Raw genomic sequence first — 16,798 nt, 5'->3', positions numbered from 1 at the left:
TTTGTGACTGGCTTATTTCACTCAGCATAATGTCAAGGTTCATCCATGTTGTAGCATGTCAAAAATTCCTTTCTTTTTAAGGCTGAATATTCAGCTGTATGTATATACATTTTGCTTATCCATTCATCCATCACTGCACTTTGCTTGCTTCCATGTTTTAGCTATTGTGACCAGTGCTACTACAAACATTGGTGTACAGTATCTCTGAGACCCTGCTTTCAATTCTTTTGGGTATATACCCAGAAGTGGAATTATGGATTTGGTAATTGTTTTTAGTTTTTTGAAGAACTGCCATACTGTTTTCAACTGTAACTGTACCATTTTACATTCTTGACAGTGTACGAGGGTTCCAGCTTCTTTATATTCTCGACGCTTTTTTTTTATACAGTGGCCATCCTAATAGGTGAGGTGGCATTTCATTGTAGTTTTGTATTTCCCTTTTAGAGATGTCAAGCATCTTTTTCATGTGCTTATTAGTCGTATTTCTGCTCTGGAGAAATGTCTATTCAAGTTCTTTGCCCATTTTTGAATTGGGTTTTAGTCCTTTATATATTCTGGATTTTAACCCCTTATCAGATATGCGACTTGGAAACATTTCCTTTCTGTGGGTTGCTTTTTACTGTTGTCTTTTGATGCACAAAACTTGAAACATCTCATGAAGTCCAATTTGTCTTATTTTTCCTTTTGTTACTAGTGGCATATCCAAGAAATTACTGCCAATTAAATGTTATGAAGATTTCAGGTTTTTTTCCGGAGTTTATTTTTAGGTCTTACATTTAGGTTTCTAATTTTTATAGTTAGGTAGGTTGTCCAACCTTATTCTTTTGCATGCGGATATTCAGTTTTCCCAGCACTACTTAGGACTACTTGGGAATTCCCAGGCCATTCCCCATTGACTAGTCATGGCTCCTTTGTCAAAAATCATTCAACCATATTATGAGGGTTTATTTCCGGACTCTTTTGTATTCCATTGGTCTAAATGTCTGCCTTTATGCCGATACCAGTGATTGATTACTGTACCTTTGTAAAGTTTGTAAACCAGAAGTGTGAATCCTCTGGTTTTCTTCTTTTTCAAGATGTTTGGATATTCAGGTTCCCTTGAGATTCCATACGAATGAATTTAGAATAGGCTTTTCTATTTCTGCAAAAATGTCATTGGGATTTTGATAATGGATTGCACTGACTCTGTAGATGGCTTTGGATAGTAGTCTTCCAATCCATGAACATGGGGTGTTTCCATTTGTTTTAATTTTTCAGCAATATTTTAAAATTTCAAAAATTTAAACTTTAAAAATTCAAAAATTTGAAAGGCTATTGTGTAAGCCTTTCACCTCCTTGGTTAATTACTATTTTATTCTTTTTGATACTATTGCAAATGGAATTGTTTTTATAATTTCCTTTTCAAATTGTATAGAAATACAACTGATTTTTGTGTTGACTTTGCTCTACTAGTCCTGACAGCTTTTTTTGAAGAATCTTTAGGGCTTTCTATGTATAACAGAACTTCTTGCTGAATAACTGATAAAAGTTCCAATGTATTAAATAATCTGGATTAGAGAAGTATTTTTAGGATGTACTTCATTAAATTTTTGCCAGCTAGAAAAAGCTTCTTTTACAGTGAGCTCCTAATACCCATTAAAATGGGGAGAGTAAACTGAATTAATAAATTGCCGACAATCCAGAAACAGATATCTGAACATATTAAGTTACCATTTACCAAATTAACTATCCAAGTTTTCAGATACAAAGAAGCTCCAGACTAGTTGGCTGATATTCTCCACAAATGTGATGAAGAGCCCTACCTGCTTTTAGAACACTCTTTGTGAAATACAATAGATGTGGGAATGGTACCAGATTGTATAGGCCCATTTATGGTCCACCTCAGAGGTTTGGCCTTCATCCAAAGGCAAATCAGAAGCCATGAAAACTTTCATAAAATAGAGTGCCTGACAAGTTTTTCAAACTCACTAGTGACAGTGTGTGCAGAACTGAAGGACAGAGACTAAAGTGAGGGCAGAGATTAGATCTTAACACTATTCATGGTGAGATGATGCGTCACCAGGGTAGAGGCCATGAAGATGCTAAAAACCACTGAAACAAGACATATTAGTTAAGAATACCTTTTGTGTAAGATTTGCTACATATATGCATATTTCATTTATGGAAGAAATCCCAATTAACACAACTATGGTTATTCTTGGGAAAAAGGATTAAGATTATAGGGTAGTGGGAGCTTTTCATTTTTCACTTTGTATCCTTCTGTACTGTTAACTTTACAAATACATTACTTTGAGATTTTTATGTAAATGGGTATTTATCAGTGTGATGAGCATATTAGGACATTTTTCATTCTTCTGTTTTAAAAAAAAGAAAATAGAAACACTTAAAAGTACCCAGGATTAATAGCCTAAGGAAGTCAACAGATAATGTGAATCCATTTTTCCTCTTCTTATATAGGTTTTTAAGAGTATCTGAATATAGGGAAGGGGCAATAAAATAATCCAGCTTTTGAAATCAAATATTTAATATTTTCATTAAATTGTGTCAATACAACTTCAAGCAAATGCCAACTGGAAGACCAGGCCCAGGAAGTCATAGAGGAAACAATTTTCCAAACAGGAACACCAGTGAGTGATCTTCCACTCCAGCCGCACTATTAGTGGCCATAATGGTGCCAGTCAGCCAGTGTTATCCAGATTACCGAGTGTTTACCTAACAAGAGAAAAACTTGAGCTTCAAAACCTTGTAATGATAGAATTTTAAGGATGGAAGACATTTAAGGCAATAACCCAAATCACCCCTATTTTTACAAGCAAGAAAAGACTGTAAAATCAGTCTTGTTATCACCTTGATGAGTAGCTAACTAACATTTACCACCCACTGCCCAAAAAAACCCTCCTAAAAAAAGAAAATCCCTTTCTGACCTTGTTGGAAAATTCTCAATCTACACATACTTACCACATCATCAATTTTCAGAATACTCCGGACAGTTTCAGTTGCTAGGGTCAGTGCACTAACTGAAACCAACAGAGGCTGGACAACCAGTTCCTCCAAAATGTTGGAAATACCACCCTGCAAATTAGCACAAATTACTTTTAGTATTTGTAATTACACATGTTACCAACTATACTATTACCAGTATGACTCAAGGACTTTCCAAATGAAGTTTTTCCCCTTGGTCTAGTCAAGAGTAAGATACTCTTTACTAAGTAAGCTTTTCTCTACATTGTAGGTTGAATTTCAACTAGAATTTGGAAAAAATGAATTAATGCTGGATTCCCCCAACCCTAACTCCAAAGTATCTCTAATTTAAAAATATCCTGGCAAAAATTAGGTAGAGGATCACAGTGATTAAAAATTATTAGATCTTTAATGCTCAAATCCTCTCTGAATCCTAATTCTGAATTTGGCTAAGTCTGGTCTGCTCTACCTTTACATCTCTCAAATCTCACTTTTAAATTCTTATTGCCAGTATTCTAGTCCCCCTTCTTCCAAGGATTACGGCTGATGGCCATAATACTGCTGATGGCCATAATAAGCAATCCTAGCTCCTTTCTTCCCTCCTTGAAATACTTTATCATTTTAGCATCTTGGTTAAAAAAACTTTAATGGCTCCCAACTACTGGAATAAAAACAACCTGTTCCTGCCCCAATATTCAAGGGCCTCCAAATTTTAGCTCTGATCTGAACTTTCTAACCTAAAGTCCACTACATCACCAACTTACAACTTCTGCTCTAGAAAAAATTAGTAACTTCATGGTCCCTCTCACCTGTAAACCATTTGCTTCCCCATCTGAATTTCCTCATCCCCTACTAACCAAAACTGCATCTTCATAAAGCTTTCACTAACCAGGTACTGCCCTCATTTGGAGTTCTGTACCATTCAAAAAATATCACCTTGGATTGTCAGATTTTCCCCATTAAGTATTATTTGTCTCCTCAATAAAAAGACATTCACAGAACTAATTCAAAAGGGGAAATTACTGTTCTATGTGTTTACCCGAGATGACTAATATAGGCTGGTAGTTATAACAGCAGCAATGGTTAATATTTAGTTTTTACACTATGCCAGGCATCTTTGTATGAACTTTGTTAGTAATACATCTGACCTCACAACAAGCCTATGAGGGAACTATTAATTGTCCGTTTTTACAACTCAGACTAAAGTACAAACTATGTAACTTGCCAAAAATCACACGGTCAATAATTGGTAGTTAACGAACAAAAACTTTTCACTTAAGGCATCATCTTTTTTCTCACTCAATGAACCTGTAGGTCTCATATTTAAATCCAAGATTACTTTTAATTACAAAGCTTTTCATTCAATAGATAATTATGAAGCTTTAAAAATTTTAATAATTTTCCGTAGTAATCCAAGATTAAATTATTACCTTTCGGACATTAATGCCTGTAGTTTTTTCTCCTTGGGCATGCCGGTTTCTTAGTTCTGTTACTGTAGAAATGGGATTCAGGCCAGCATTTTCAGCTAGTGTAGATGGAATGACTTCCATAGCATCTGCAAAAGCACGAACACAGTAGGATTCCATACCACTCAATGTTCGTGAATATTCAGTTAACCGTAGGGCCAACTCTATTTCTGGAGCACCACCTCCTGCAATAAGAGCTCTGAAATTCACAAACATATTTTTAGCTTATTTTAGCCAAGAGAAAACCACTTTAAATAATTTACTTTTAAAAGTAGTCAAAATGTAGAAGTTTAATGTTCTAAATGTTACTTAGTAATTTATGTTACCTCTTCTTCACTAAACAGCGAATGACACATAGGGCATCATGAATGGAACGCTCAGCTTCTTCAATCACCAATTTGTTAGATCCACGAATGACAATTGTAACTGTTTTTCCAGGACTTGCACAGCCTGTAATCTTTAGTAAATAAATTCCAAATTAGGTATTTGGTGTGAGGATTAAAAAATTAACGAACAAAAAACCCAGGCAAATAAAGCTTAATTCTAATACCGTTACCTTAAGCAGTTTCCCAGAACCACTTAAATTAACCTCCTCAGCTAACTCAGCTGATCCCAGCATGTCAGCAGTGAATTGGTCAATATGAGCAACTGGTTTGGTTCCAATTGTCTGGGAAAAAGTCAAATTCACAAATTAAGATAACATTTGATTATTGGTCATTGTCACACATGCAAATATCAGGTGTATTTTTACCTTACAAATGAACTCAATGTCTTCTCTTTCAACATCCTTAACCACCATAATCTTCATTTTGTTCAGGAAATGTAATGCAAGATCACTAAGAGCATCTCTAAAATACAAAATCAGTAATCATGCCAATGTTAGGATTAAAAAAAACCATTTTGCTGTTCAACGCTTTTTTTAAAGATTTTCATTATTTTACTGTTGTTTAAATGACCAATGACTTTGTTTTTTTTAAATTTATTTTTATTTTTGTTTTTTTTCATATTCTCTCTTTTTTTTTATTAGTTTCAGGTGTACAAGACAAGGTAATACTTAGACGTTCATCATTTATATCCCTCACACTGTGAACCCCCCTCCCCCCATCCATTATCCCTCCGACCTCACACCCAGCCATCACATTATATATATAAAATTATAGTTGGCATTCATTAATGTTTAGCTTCTGGTGTACAATGCTATGATCAGGCAGACTTTGTGAAGGAGATGCTTTACATCTCAGCTTACCAAGTTTGAGCTCAAAATTCTGAAATAAGATTTCCAATGGATAATATTAAAACATACCCCAATGACACTTTTATAAAACACAATAATTGTCATTTTTTCTTAATACTAAATGAGTATATCGCTGATAAAACTTTGATATTTTCTGAATTTAGAATAAAGTATGATTAATTCAAGATCACAAATTTATACTTTCCCACTCATTATCTGAAATGATCTTGACAACCCTGCGATACCAGAAGGGTGAATATTACTACCCTTGTTTTACATATATGCTGTATGAATTTTGAGAACAATTTACTCAAGGTTAATAGCTGTTATATGACTTAGGAGAGAACCAGGTATTCCAACTCCAGGGTTTCTATATAAAATGAGCATAACATTAATAGAGTACATGGGAATGTGTTTACCTATTTAGAACAATCAAAAAAAAATGGGATTAATCCAAACTTTGGATAATTGTTTCAATCCATGGACTATCCACTATTTCCCCCAAAAGAGCTTCTATTTAAATTTCAAAGTAAACAACTGCACGGACCCTTCAATAAATGACTTTTGGCTAGTTTATTAATTTTAGACCAAACTTAGATTAAAAAAAACCCAAAGCATTCCCATTTACTTGCTATTTAGGGTCTTGGTCTAGAAAGATTATATATCCTATACTTAAATTATTACAATGGGAAGATAAATCACTTTAGAGGATTTATCTAAATAAATGCCTCAAAATGTAGACATTAAATATCTAGTGGTTTACCCACCTCGAAAGTTCCTTTAAAAATTGCTACAGGGGATCCAAAATCAATTATTACTAAGAGACGAACAAAATAAATAGCCCCAGACCAGAGGAATGCTGCCAGTTAGCTAGGCTGAGGATAACTTTTGCTGACTGTGTCAGAAAATGGAAAATACAATTTAACGTGCACATTTACAAAACCATACATTGACAGGAAACAAGTCAAACTTAACGAAGCAGCTATACCGATGGTTACCCAGGTTAGACAACTACCAGCTTAAGGAAAGAAGTCTTTCACATTAATGTGTATCGTTACATTTTCTTTTTTTAAGGTGAGCAGATTCCTGAAAATCCTCAATGCAATTTGATAAAGAATTAAAAGAAACAAAACAAAACAAAACAAAACAAATCAATAGCCCCAGACCTTAGAATAGACTTCTGTATGAGAAGAACATTACATCCGGTTTTCTTAATTTGCTTCACCAAATTTAGAATATAGGCTCTCTCCTCTCGCAGCACTCGGTCCATCTGGACATAGTCAGAAACTACTATTTGATTATCCATCTGTTTAAAAAAAAATAATAATTTTCAATGTAGGAGTTTTAAAGTGAAAAAGACTTTTTAATGAAAACATTGTTGTATAAATTCAATCAAAATCGCACCAAGTAAGAAATTATATACAGACATGCATACAAAAAGTCTGGAAAGATGAATATACACCAACCTTAACTCAGGGAGTTTACTATGATTTATACACCTTGCTGTGTGCGTGTATTTTTGCAAGTACGTTTCTGATAATCAAAAAATGTAAAATGATTATCCTATTTTCTAAACATGCCAATTCTCTTCATACAAATTTATTACTGAAATAATTTCACTTGCATCTTTGTTACTCTGGCTTATTATGTAAATTGGTATGCTGAAAGAAGGTACCAAGGGCGTATCTTGCTTATATCAAAGACCTATAAAACAACATTAATTTTTGGATGGGCTATACTTTTGGGAAACATTTAAAATGACTAAACAGGAAACCTGTATGCCAACACAATGTGAAATGAGAACAAATCTGAGAGAGGTAATAAGACCAACCACCCCCTTTAGGAAATGGCACTTAGGCCTAACAGATATGGGACTATCTTAAATAAAAACAATTTCTTCACAGCATGGATATTAAACTGGCTTAAAGTTTCCTTTGTGCAAATGTAGGACAAAAGATCTGCCTGCTACTGTGGGATGGGTTAAGGTTTCTCTTCTCAGAATGCAAGAAAGAATCTAGAAATTCCACTTACATTGTAACTTTACATAGCCTGTTTTTATTATTTCATACATGTTCTTGTTGTTTGTCTTCATCTATAAAGTAAATCGATGCTCAATTTCAATGAATAGCCAACTGAGGCTATAGAGTTATCATGTCTAGCATCCAACAATTTCTACCTTTGTCTCAATTTTATTAATTCCTTTGAGATACATGTTTTTTATCACTAGCATCAGTATATTCTATTTTTATAATAATGAGTAACTGAGGTATTAGAAGTTAAAACACATAAACAAGGAACCAATTTAATTAGGTTCTACTTACATCTGTTTTAGGAGCAGATAAGCAAAATTGAATAAGCCCAATCTTAGCCTTTTCAACTCTGGTTATGCCAGAATTTGCCACCTTTTGAGTGAGAACCAGTCCTTCCACCATTTCACAGTCATCAATTGTCCCACTAAAAAGAAAACAAGGAGGGAATAGTTAACGGGGTAGAAATCTGTGAGTTTAATAGACTGCTAACAGAATAAAAACCACCAGTCCAATAAAATGTGTTTCAGCCTCACTCACACTTGTGCCTCATTCCTGAACCTCTTTGATCACACTACTGCCCTGCCATCATAAGGAAATATAAATTCTTGAGATTCCCACATTAATACAAGTTTTCATGAAAACAAAACCAAAAAGAAAGCTTTGTATCTAGGTATCTTTCATTTAAACTTTTTTTATTTTGGGCAATACCTTAAGTTTATTTCCAAAATTAATTTTTATTAATAGAAATTACAATTAGAAATGCTTACCCAAGTTTCTTAACTATTTTAATATCTCTAAGATCTACGCTGGTAGCTGTGGCTGGGTCAATCACTTTCATCACTGCATTTACACTCATTGGAGAAAGCAGACTTGAATATTGAGAGACAACCTAGAATTAAAAAAAAAAGTCAGCTACACAATAGAAAATGTCCTACTTGTTTACTAACAAAGCTATTCAAGAAGTAATCACTTTTTGTGGTGGTAGGCAGTGTGAGGGAAGGTGAGAATTAAAAAATATTACATGCAAACTGTCTTTTCAACTCAGATTGCCAGTCACTAGGGCACAAATAAAAATATGTATGCTTGCTTTCCTCTTTCATTAATATAGTAGATGGACTGTCAAGATTACTAACAATTCTATAGGAAATCCAAAAAAGCAAATTAATGTGTACGTTTCCTATCTAATATGAATTTGTGAGCAGAAGCTATGTATGTGTACGCCTAATACTGAGGAGCTGATGAAAATAGCTAACATTTATTGAGCACTTATATGCCAAGCAGTGGTCTTAGCACTTTACATTCATATCTTCCTTCAACCTTGAGATGAAAAAAATCGAAAGTCAAACAGTTTAGTTAAATGATTGAACCCAAGCAGTCTAGAATCTATGACCAATGTTGTAACTTAACTATGCTATTCTGCATTAGTTCTGGGGATACCAATATCACCTAGCTCTCACACTTAACATCTGAAGAAAATGAATGTATCAATATAATGCTGACGAAAAAGAAAAAGAATGGGTATTTGTGTGATGTAGGATACAACAGAAAAGAGATGACATGAGTTCCCAAGAAATTTAAAAGAACACCACTGCTTTAAATTTCAGAACTACGCAGCAGCACAGCTATTAGTCAAGAGATGGGACTCTGGATGGGCAACCTTGTTCTGGTTTCAAATCTCAGCTCTACCCCTTATTAGTGGGTTTTGGATGAAGTTATTTAACTTCACTAGACCTATTTTCCCATCTGTAAAATGGGAATACAATCTATCTGAAAGCCTTGAAAGAGTACATTATACTTGAATTCAGTTATACAAATGACCTTAGTTACCTAGTCACTCTTGAGACTTAACATTTATGAACTGTACAGCATCAAACAAAAATCACAGCCTAAGATTGCAGTTCTTAACGAAACTTAAACTGTAATTTTACAATGATCCCTTAATGCTTGTCTCACCTTTGAGTTCAATGAAGTGGTTGCACTATTTAACAAAGTTTCTCTGTCACTCAGCTCCACAGGTCGAGACATGTCAGTTAAGATTTCAATACCCTTTTCCAAAGCCTTCTGGAATGACTCGGAAATGATGGTTGGATGAATCCCTATCATTTGTGAAAATCTAGTTATTTAATTATAACAGATAAGCTACATATTTGACAAACTTAAAATTTTTCTATTCATTAAAATGTCAAAACAGTCACAAATTTTAAATTATTACCTAGATTAATTTATGATTCAGTGATAAGTATAATGATTTGAATAACCTTAATTGTTAATCATGGCTAATAATTTATTTCCATTTAATTTGGAACAGACCAATTATATCACATGTGATATTTAAAACTGAAACCAAATTTTATCCTTTTCAAAACATCACAAATCTAGTAAGTAGTATAAGTGACTGGAGAGTCACTACTATGATTAGGCACCATTTAATAGAGCAAGAACCCATGCTTTCTCTCTCAAATCACCATTCTCATCCATATCTAAGATTAGTAACACCACCACCACATATTTTTCAAAAGCAAAATTCTATCAAGCTCCGTTTAAAACGAAGCTTGCAAAAAAGAGAAGCAAAAAGAAAAAAACCTTCTAATTCATACAAGAGCAAAATTTAATCTAAAAATTCCTAGGAAAAAGGTTATTCCAAATTAAAGCTGAAATCTCACATTACCTAATAACTTTTGGCCTTTAATCAGTAATAAAGCATGTTCTATGTTCTACCTACCTTTCTGAAGAAGCTTGGTACAGGAATCTAAGAGAGAGCCAGCAATGATGACCACAGAAGTGGTGCCATCTCCTGCTTCTATATCTTGTGCCTTAGACAGCTCCACCAGCTAAGTGAACAGAACACACCAAGTTATTCAATGAGAAATGTGAGAATCCAAATAACATCAAATTCAAATATAAAACAAACGGCCTTCACATCAGTGTCACAATTTGATTACCAACACTGTAAGAGTCAATATAATTCTTAACTTTTGATTTGTTGCTTACCTTGGGTTTCATTTAAAAATAATTGATATACTTGTGGCACACAAAATTCGTCTTATATATGCTTTATGATTTCTGTTCAGACTGCGGGTTGTAAGTTTTTGCTTCCTGTTAGAAAGCATAAACGATGTTGTATCATGGGTACCTTGTAGACTTAGAAGCTATGAAGTGGGGCATTCCAGATGAGAGCAGAGTGTCAGTTTGGAGTCCTTTCCCAAGTTTATCTGAACTGATCCCGTATGAACATTATTTGATTCACGTAAAAAGTCATCTTCACATAATTCAAGGGGACTTTTTAATGGACGGGATTTTCTTTTTGCTGATATTCCCCAGTAATCCATCACTCTTCTGAACTCTCAAAGTGCCTTCCTAACACTCTTTATTTTTTAAACAGCATCCCCCAGTAATCCATCACTCTTCTGAACTCTCAAAGTACCTTCCCAACACTATTTTTTAAACAGATTTTTTAAAAAAAAATATGCTCTATTTTTTAAATAGAGCATATCTTAACCCTCTATTGAGATCTCACTTCAACACTGGAATCATCATTATGATTTTTAGCTGAATTAGCAATTGTTTTTTAATAAACATTATAAGTTTAGACACGATTTTGCACACAAATTACTTTTCTCTCTTCCAGCTACCACACACTGAACTAATAATTTGTTCCATTTCATGTTTTTATCTCTTCCTTTATCAACTGGATGGCACATTCCTGTGGACAAGGACAGGGACCTTCCACTGAGGAGCCCAATGCTAGACACACAGTGTATCCTAAAAACATGCCTGTTTAGCCTAACTAGAAAAAATTTCACAATCCATAAATGGTATCATGTAATCAAATAAAACAAATGTAACTGTTCACCAAATGTCAAACCATACACTTAAAAAACCCACCTCATCTAAAATTATACTTACCATTCTGGCTGCTGGATGTAACACTTGCATTTGTTTCAGAATGGTGGCACCATCATTTGTAATGGTCACATCGCCTTTTCCATCTTGAATCTGGAAAGTTTTTTTTTTTAAAGCAGTGCTTTCAAAAATGTTTTCTTTACCCAGCATTAATATAACACCCTAAAAGCTCTAATTTGACTACTTCTTGGTAGAGAAGTTAATTTGTTTGCATAGCTTACAACTGTGCTTAATTTCAAACTTTCTTCCCTTACATTAGTATGATTAAGAACATGCATAGTAGTCCAACTTTACAAGTGAAACAGCTGGCTTTGTTACAGCTATTTTTCCTTTGTGTAAAAGAGAAGGAATCTAGACACTAAAAAGGATAGGAAAAATACTATAAAGAATCACTATCATTCCTGGGTTCACATCAATAATAATACCATGGATGCTCAAAAAGCGCACCATGAATGATGAACAAAATTCTTTTTTTCCTTGAATATTAGCTATCACTTTCTTAAATAAATTTTTTATTTTTCAATTACCATTGATATGTATTAGTTTCAGGTATACAACATAGTGATTAGACATTTATATAACAAAGTGAACACAATTCTTATACTCGATTATTACTTAGTATCCTCAGTAAAAGGCAGAAAGCACTACTAGCAAGGACAAATGTTAAGATATCCAGAAGGAATAATGATCTGTGTATTATCCAGAAAATGCTCTATCTTGTTTCCTTACCTCTCATTTCAGAAGTTAACTAGCACTGAATTTGAGGGTATATTATTTAAAAAGCCATTGGAATGCATCTGTTTTATGCTGCCAGTCTACAAAACTAGAAATAGAGTTGAAATCCCACAGACCTGTCAGGTCAGAGTTACATCAATAAGGAGTACTGAACTTAAGCCCTTATACCTACCTTTACTGTACTTTCTATCTAACTACACAACAGATAACTACTTTTGTGTATAAACTTTCATTGTTTATAAAGCATTAAACAAAATAGGAATTATAGTTAAATCCTGTTCATCCCCCAGTAATCCATCACTCTTCTGAACTCTCAAAGTGCCTTCCCAACACTCTTTATTTTTTAAACAGCATATCTTAACCCTCTATTGAGATCTTGCAGTGTGGATAGTTGCATTTAATAATGAATGATTTAGTTTTTACCATTTTATCCATTCCTTTTGGTCCAAGGCTTGTTCTAATAGCATCAGCAACAGCTGTAAAAGAAAAGAAAAAGAAATCAAGATTCTTTAAAGCACAAAGTATTTCTCTTCTCAAGTGATCACTTTGTCCTTACTAAGAGAGGGTGTAGAACCATTCACTGTATACACTAAAGAAAACTCATTGTTTAATAACAATCTACTGGAAACACAATAATTTACTCCTTTAATTGTATGACACATATTTCACGTTTTGGTTAAAGTCACCATACATAGTATTCATGCTCTGCCTCTGGCAGAATAAACTCTTGAGGATTTATCTAATTTTCCTTTAAATATCAAAATGATACAGTCTAGCTCTGATTGTGGACTGTATTCTTTTCTCCATTCTTTAAAATAAGACAAGCAACAATAGGACAGGCTAGCCCTCTTACTATATAATTAACTTGATTCCTCTGTCTCCCCTAACTATAGAGTATAATTTCTTAGGGCAAAGACTTTTGTTCACGAATGTGAAGCTGATATATAGATGGCCCACAGTAAGAAACAACCTTTGATCCTCACCTCCAAAAAATAAAAAACCCAAATGTTAACAAAAAAACAAAACAAAACTAAAATCATAGCTTTCAGTCATTAGCAGTATGTTATGAAACATCTCTGGATATAGTCTACCATTCCAAAGTTACTTATTCTTATTATCTGACCATGAAAATGTTTCTACTTCATTTTCATTAGTCCACTGACTACTTTTTGTTAGTCCACTTACTACTTTTTAAGAGACTAGAATTGATGAACAGTACTTGACCCCTTTTCTTTGACAAGTCCAGGACAAATAATTAAATCTTCCCCTTTCTCACATACTCTCACTCCATATACACAGGGCTGAGATTGTGCCCTAATCGTTTTTGTGTGCTCCACAAACTAGCATAATGATTTTCCCCATATTGTGTGGTTGATGATATACAATCTTACAGAGCTAAAGAGAAAATATTTGGTATAACTTAAAAATTGTTTCCTACTTATTTCATAGTTAGGGGTTGTTCCTAATTACCCAGTCAATATTATTACACTTTCAGGCAATTTTAGTGGACCCCCATGGCCATGATTCTACAAGCACACTAATACACTTTAAAAACGCCCTTATATTCATCTACATGAAAACTCTAGATACACCATCCGAAACAAAAGATTTTAGATTGCTTACATCTCTGAAAGTGGCACACAGTATTGTCTGTTGAACGATTCATACTGAACAGTATTAGAACTACTACTATTGTGTGTGTGTAGTTTTTCACATCATTAATTAATGGTACTATTAACTTTTCTGGTAACATCAAAATAAAAAACTGGTTCCCCAAATTAAACTATGCACATGGCAGCAGTTTTTCTCCATCAGTTTGTAGGGTTTTGTCTAACTTGGAAAGACTAGTTGCGTCCCTTTGCTCTATGAGCTCTGCTTACCTAAAAAGGTCAGTATTATAGGTAATTTAGGTGGTCTCTTCTTCCCACATGCAGACCTCTCCTGTTCCAGTTTCAATTCTGTTCACTGCTGTTTCAAAGGTTATCAAAGTAAACCTTCCATTCTGTACCTTGTTTGTTGAAAATCTACCATATTATATAGCTATTTTGGCCCTCCAGATGGCCCCAGAATTTATCTAACATCTTGTTTCTAACGTAATATATCTAAGCTTCCACTATGCTCCATAAATAACCATCTACCAAATCTTTACTTCCGGGTATGTTCTCTCCTGAATTTGCAAATGACTCCTAAATCTACCCATTTGGTCATTCTGATTTCTCCAACTCAATAGGCCCAAATTAGAAACTATCCTCTTTTATTCCACCATCATTTCTCCAGTGTACAGTAAGTCCTGACTTAATGTCATTGATAGGCTCCTGGAACTCTGGCCAAGAGACATAAAACCAATTTTACCACAGGCTAATTGAGAAAAACAAGTGTTAAGTTCCTAGGGCATCTTATCAACAACATCAAGAAACCACGTTGAACAAAGACATTATCTGAGGACCTGCTGTATATGTATTTCTTTGGCATCATCATACCCTCAGTCACTTGGGCTGATGATCTCAAATGTTTGTAAGGCTGTATTTTATACATGCAGCTTTTCATATATGCTTTCTTATTTAATCATCACAGAAACCCTACGAATTAGCTATTACCTCATTCTACTGAAGAATCATCTGTAGCTGTGAGAGTGATGCCAAATCCTTTCCTGGACACTAGGCCCTACAAGATTGGACCCACCTACCCTTCCAATCTCGTCTGTCACTTCTCCATGCACCTTGCTCTCCAACCCAAGTGAAATACTCACTGTACTCAACACACATCAGAGACAAGATCTCGAAGCCTTTGTTCTCCCTTTTCCTTCCAGACTCTAACTCAACTCGATTTCTCTTAATCCTCACAACTCTTAAAAAAAAAAATAACAAACGTTTTCCTCCTCGATTTATATTACAGGTAAGGACACCTTGGCTAGAAGTTAATGGTCACAGGCCAGTAAGCAATGGTAACAGAGAACGCAAGTCGGGGTCTTGCTTTCCACCAATGCCAAAGTGTTCTACAAAAACACCCAAAACAGCAAAGTGTCCGTGTTTCTTGATTTGCTTGTGTTTGGTTGCACACGCAGAGGGCATAAAAGAACAATGTATCGTCCCACCATCACTCTTAAACGAGACGGGTCTGTTCCCCACAGCCTAACACAGAGGGTCCCTCCCCAACTCAAGCGTGAAGAGCACACCCAATTTGTTTCAATAGTTGTGCCGTGCTCAGCTTATTTAAGTGATATTTTTATAAGAACACGAAAACCGAAAAGTATTGTGCAAACGTTTTACCAGTGGAACCAGTAAGATAAGCGACAAGCTCTAAACTGTCAGAACCCAAGGGACGGCGGCACGCGGGCCTCGTCTGTTGAAGGGTCATCAGTGAGCCAGGAGGAAAGATTCCGAGCGTCTAAGACCCGGAGTAAGTCCACAGGCCTCCATACTGGGGCCGGGAATTATCGGCAGAAACAATAAGGTTCCCTCCACAGAGATGCTTCTCCCGAAGGGCAGACGAGAGACGATCATCTGACGGGATAAAAAATGAGCCACGCCAACCCCGTAACAGGGTGAGAGCGCAGAGCTCGACCCCGCAGGGTCGCGGGTCAGACCCGGGGAGCGATACCTTTGGCGGCAGAGATGTTGCTGAAGCGGATCTGGGCCGGCTTATCGCGGTCCTGATAGGCGCTTCGGCTGCGGCCGCCAGCAGCCCCGGTGGGCGCCCCGCCGCGAGGTGCCATGTTCTCGGGCATGGCAAGTTGGGCTGGGTCTGCGTGGGCTCCGGGAGGACGGATGGATGCGGATTCCGCCTGGCTTCGGAGTAACGGTTGGGCACCAACGATTTCACGAACCTTCCAGAAAGCAGCGCCGGCTCCGAGCGGACGAGGCGGAGCAGGGGGCCTGCCTTGCGGCGCGGCGCCGGAATGACGTCGCGGGCTGCCCGCCGCGCGCCGGGGAAGGGGACTGGGCCGGGGAGCTCGGGGTTCGCCAGGGATGGTGGCCCCGGGCGCTCGGGGTCCAGGGTCGGCACCGGGGTGGGGCGGACTCTTCCGAGGCAGATCGGACAACCCCCTATTTTAAAGGCGGGTGTCGGGACACCCACGTCTCCCACTTCCTGGTCCTCGGCTGTGAGGTCCCTGGCGTTAACTCGAACTAAACGTGACTGCGGGGTGTGGTTCGCTGCCTGCTCCTCCCGACCTCGGGGGCCAGAACCGCTGGCTGTTGCCCGGCCTCATGTACCTGTATCATACTCAGTTTTATTCATTTTGCAAGGGAGTCAGGAGAGAGATTTGGGATGGGTGGTTTCTTTGCTTTAAGTGTTGAGGTCTCCTGTTGATTGATACCGAGTGGTAGTTAAAGATTTAAATACACCCTCGTTAAATACTAGAGAATTTTAAAAGTTTTAGAGCTACGATTGCCTGCCGAATCAGGACTGTCTCACCAGTTAGTACAATGCCCTCGCTTTAACACTATTTTATTCTAAATAACGTAGTC

General features: G+C 36.2%; 1 protein-coding gene across 1 annotated transcript; it reads right to left on the bottom strand.

The window, feature by feature from the left end:
- Positions 1-2,442: 2,442 nt before the first annotated feature.
- Positions 2,443-16,218, bottom strand: CCT4 (chaperonin containing TCP1 subunit 4). The gene is made up of 14 exons (XM_081069144.1): positions 15,930-16,218; positions 12,753-12,805; positions 11,598-11,687; positions 10,414-10,522; positions 9,645-9,787; positions 8,459-8,580; positions 7,983-8,115; positions 6,828-6,967; positions 5,179-5,275; positions 4,984-5,094; positions 4,754-4,884; positions 4,392-4,626; positions 2,959-3,072; positions 2,443-2,712 (listed from the first exon to the last, which is right to left on the bottom strand). Exons 1-14 carry the CDS (start codon positions 16,054-16,056, stop codon positions 2,698-2,700), a joined length of 1,620 nt encoding a protein of 539 aa, XP_080925270.1. The 5' UTR covers positions 16,057-16,218; the 3' UTR covers positions 2,443-2,697.
- Between the last annotated feature and the right edge of the window lie 580 nt (positions 16,219-16,798).

The sequence above is a fragment of the Rhinolophus hipposideros genome (assembly GCF_964194185.1).
Source record: "Rhinolophus hipposideros genome assembly, chromosome: 12".
Classification (NCBI taxonomy): domain Eukaryota; kingdom Metazoa; phylum Chordata; class Mammalia; order Chiroptera; family Rhinolophidae; genus Rhinolophus; species Rhinolophus hipposideros.
This window is presented reverse-complemented; position numbering and strand designations above follow the sequence as displayed.

Bases quoted from the DNA above. Each gene is read 5' to 3' on its own strand.
- CCT4 (XM_081069144.1), bottom strand. From the start codon at position 16,056: ATGCCCGAGAACATGGCACCTCGCGGCGGGGCGCCCACCGGGGCTGCT. The intron at 8,581-9,644 runs GTGAGACAAGCA...TTTTAATTCTAG, and splicing joins CCACTTCATTGAACTCAAAG to GTTGTCTCTCAATATTCAAG. The intron at 4,885-4,983 runs GTAACGGTATTA...TATTTACTAAAG, and splicing joins GTTCTGGGAAACTGCTTAAG to ATTACAGGCTGTGCAAGTCC.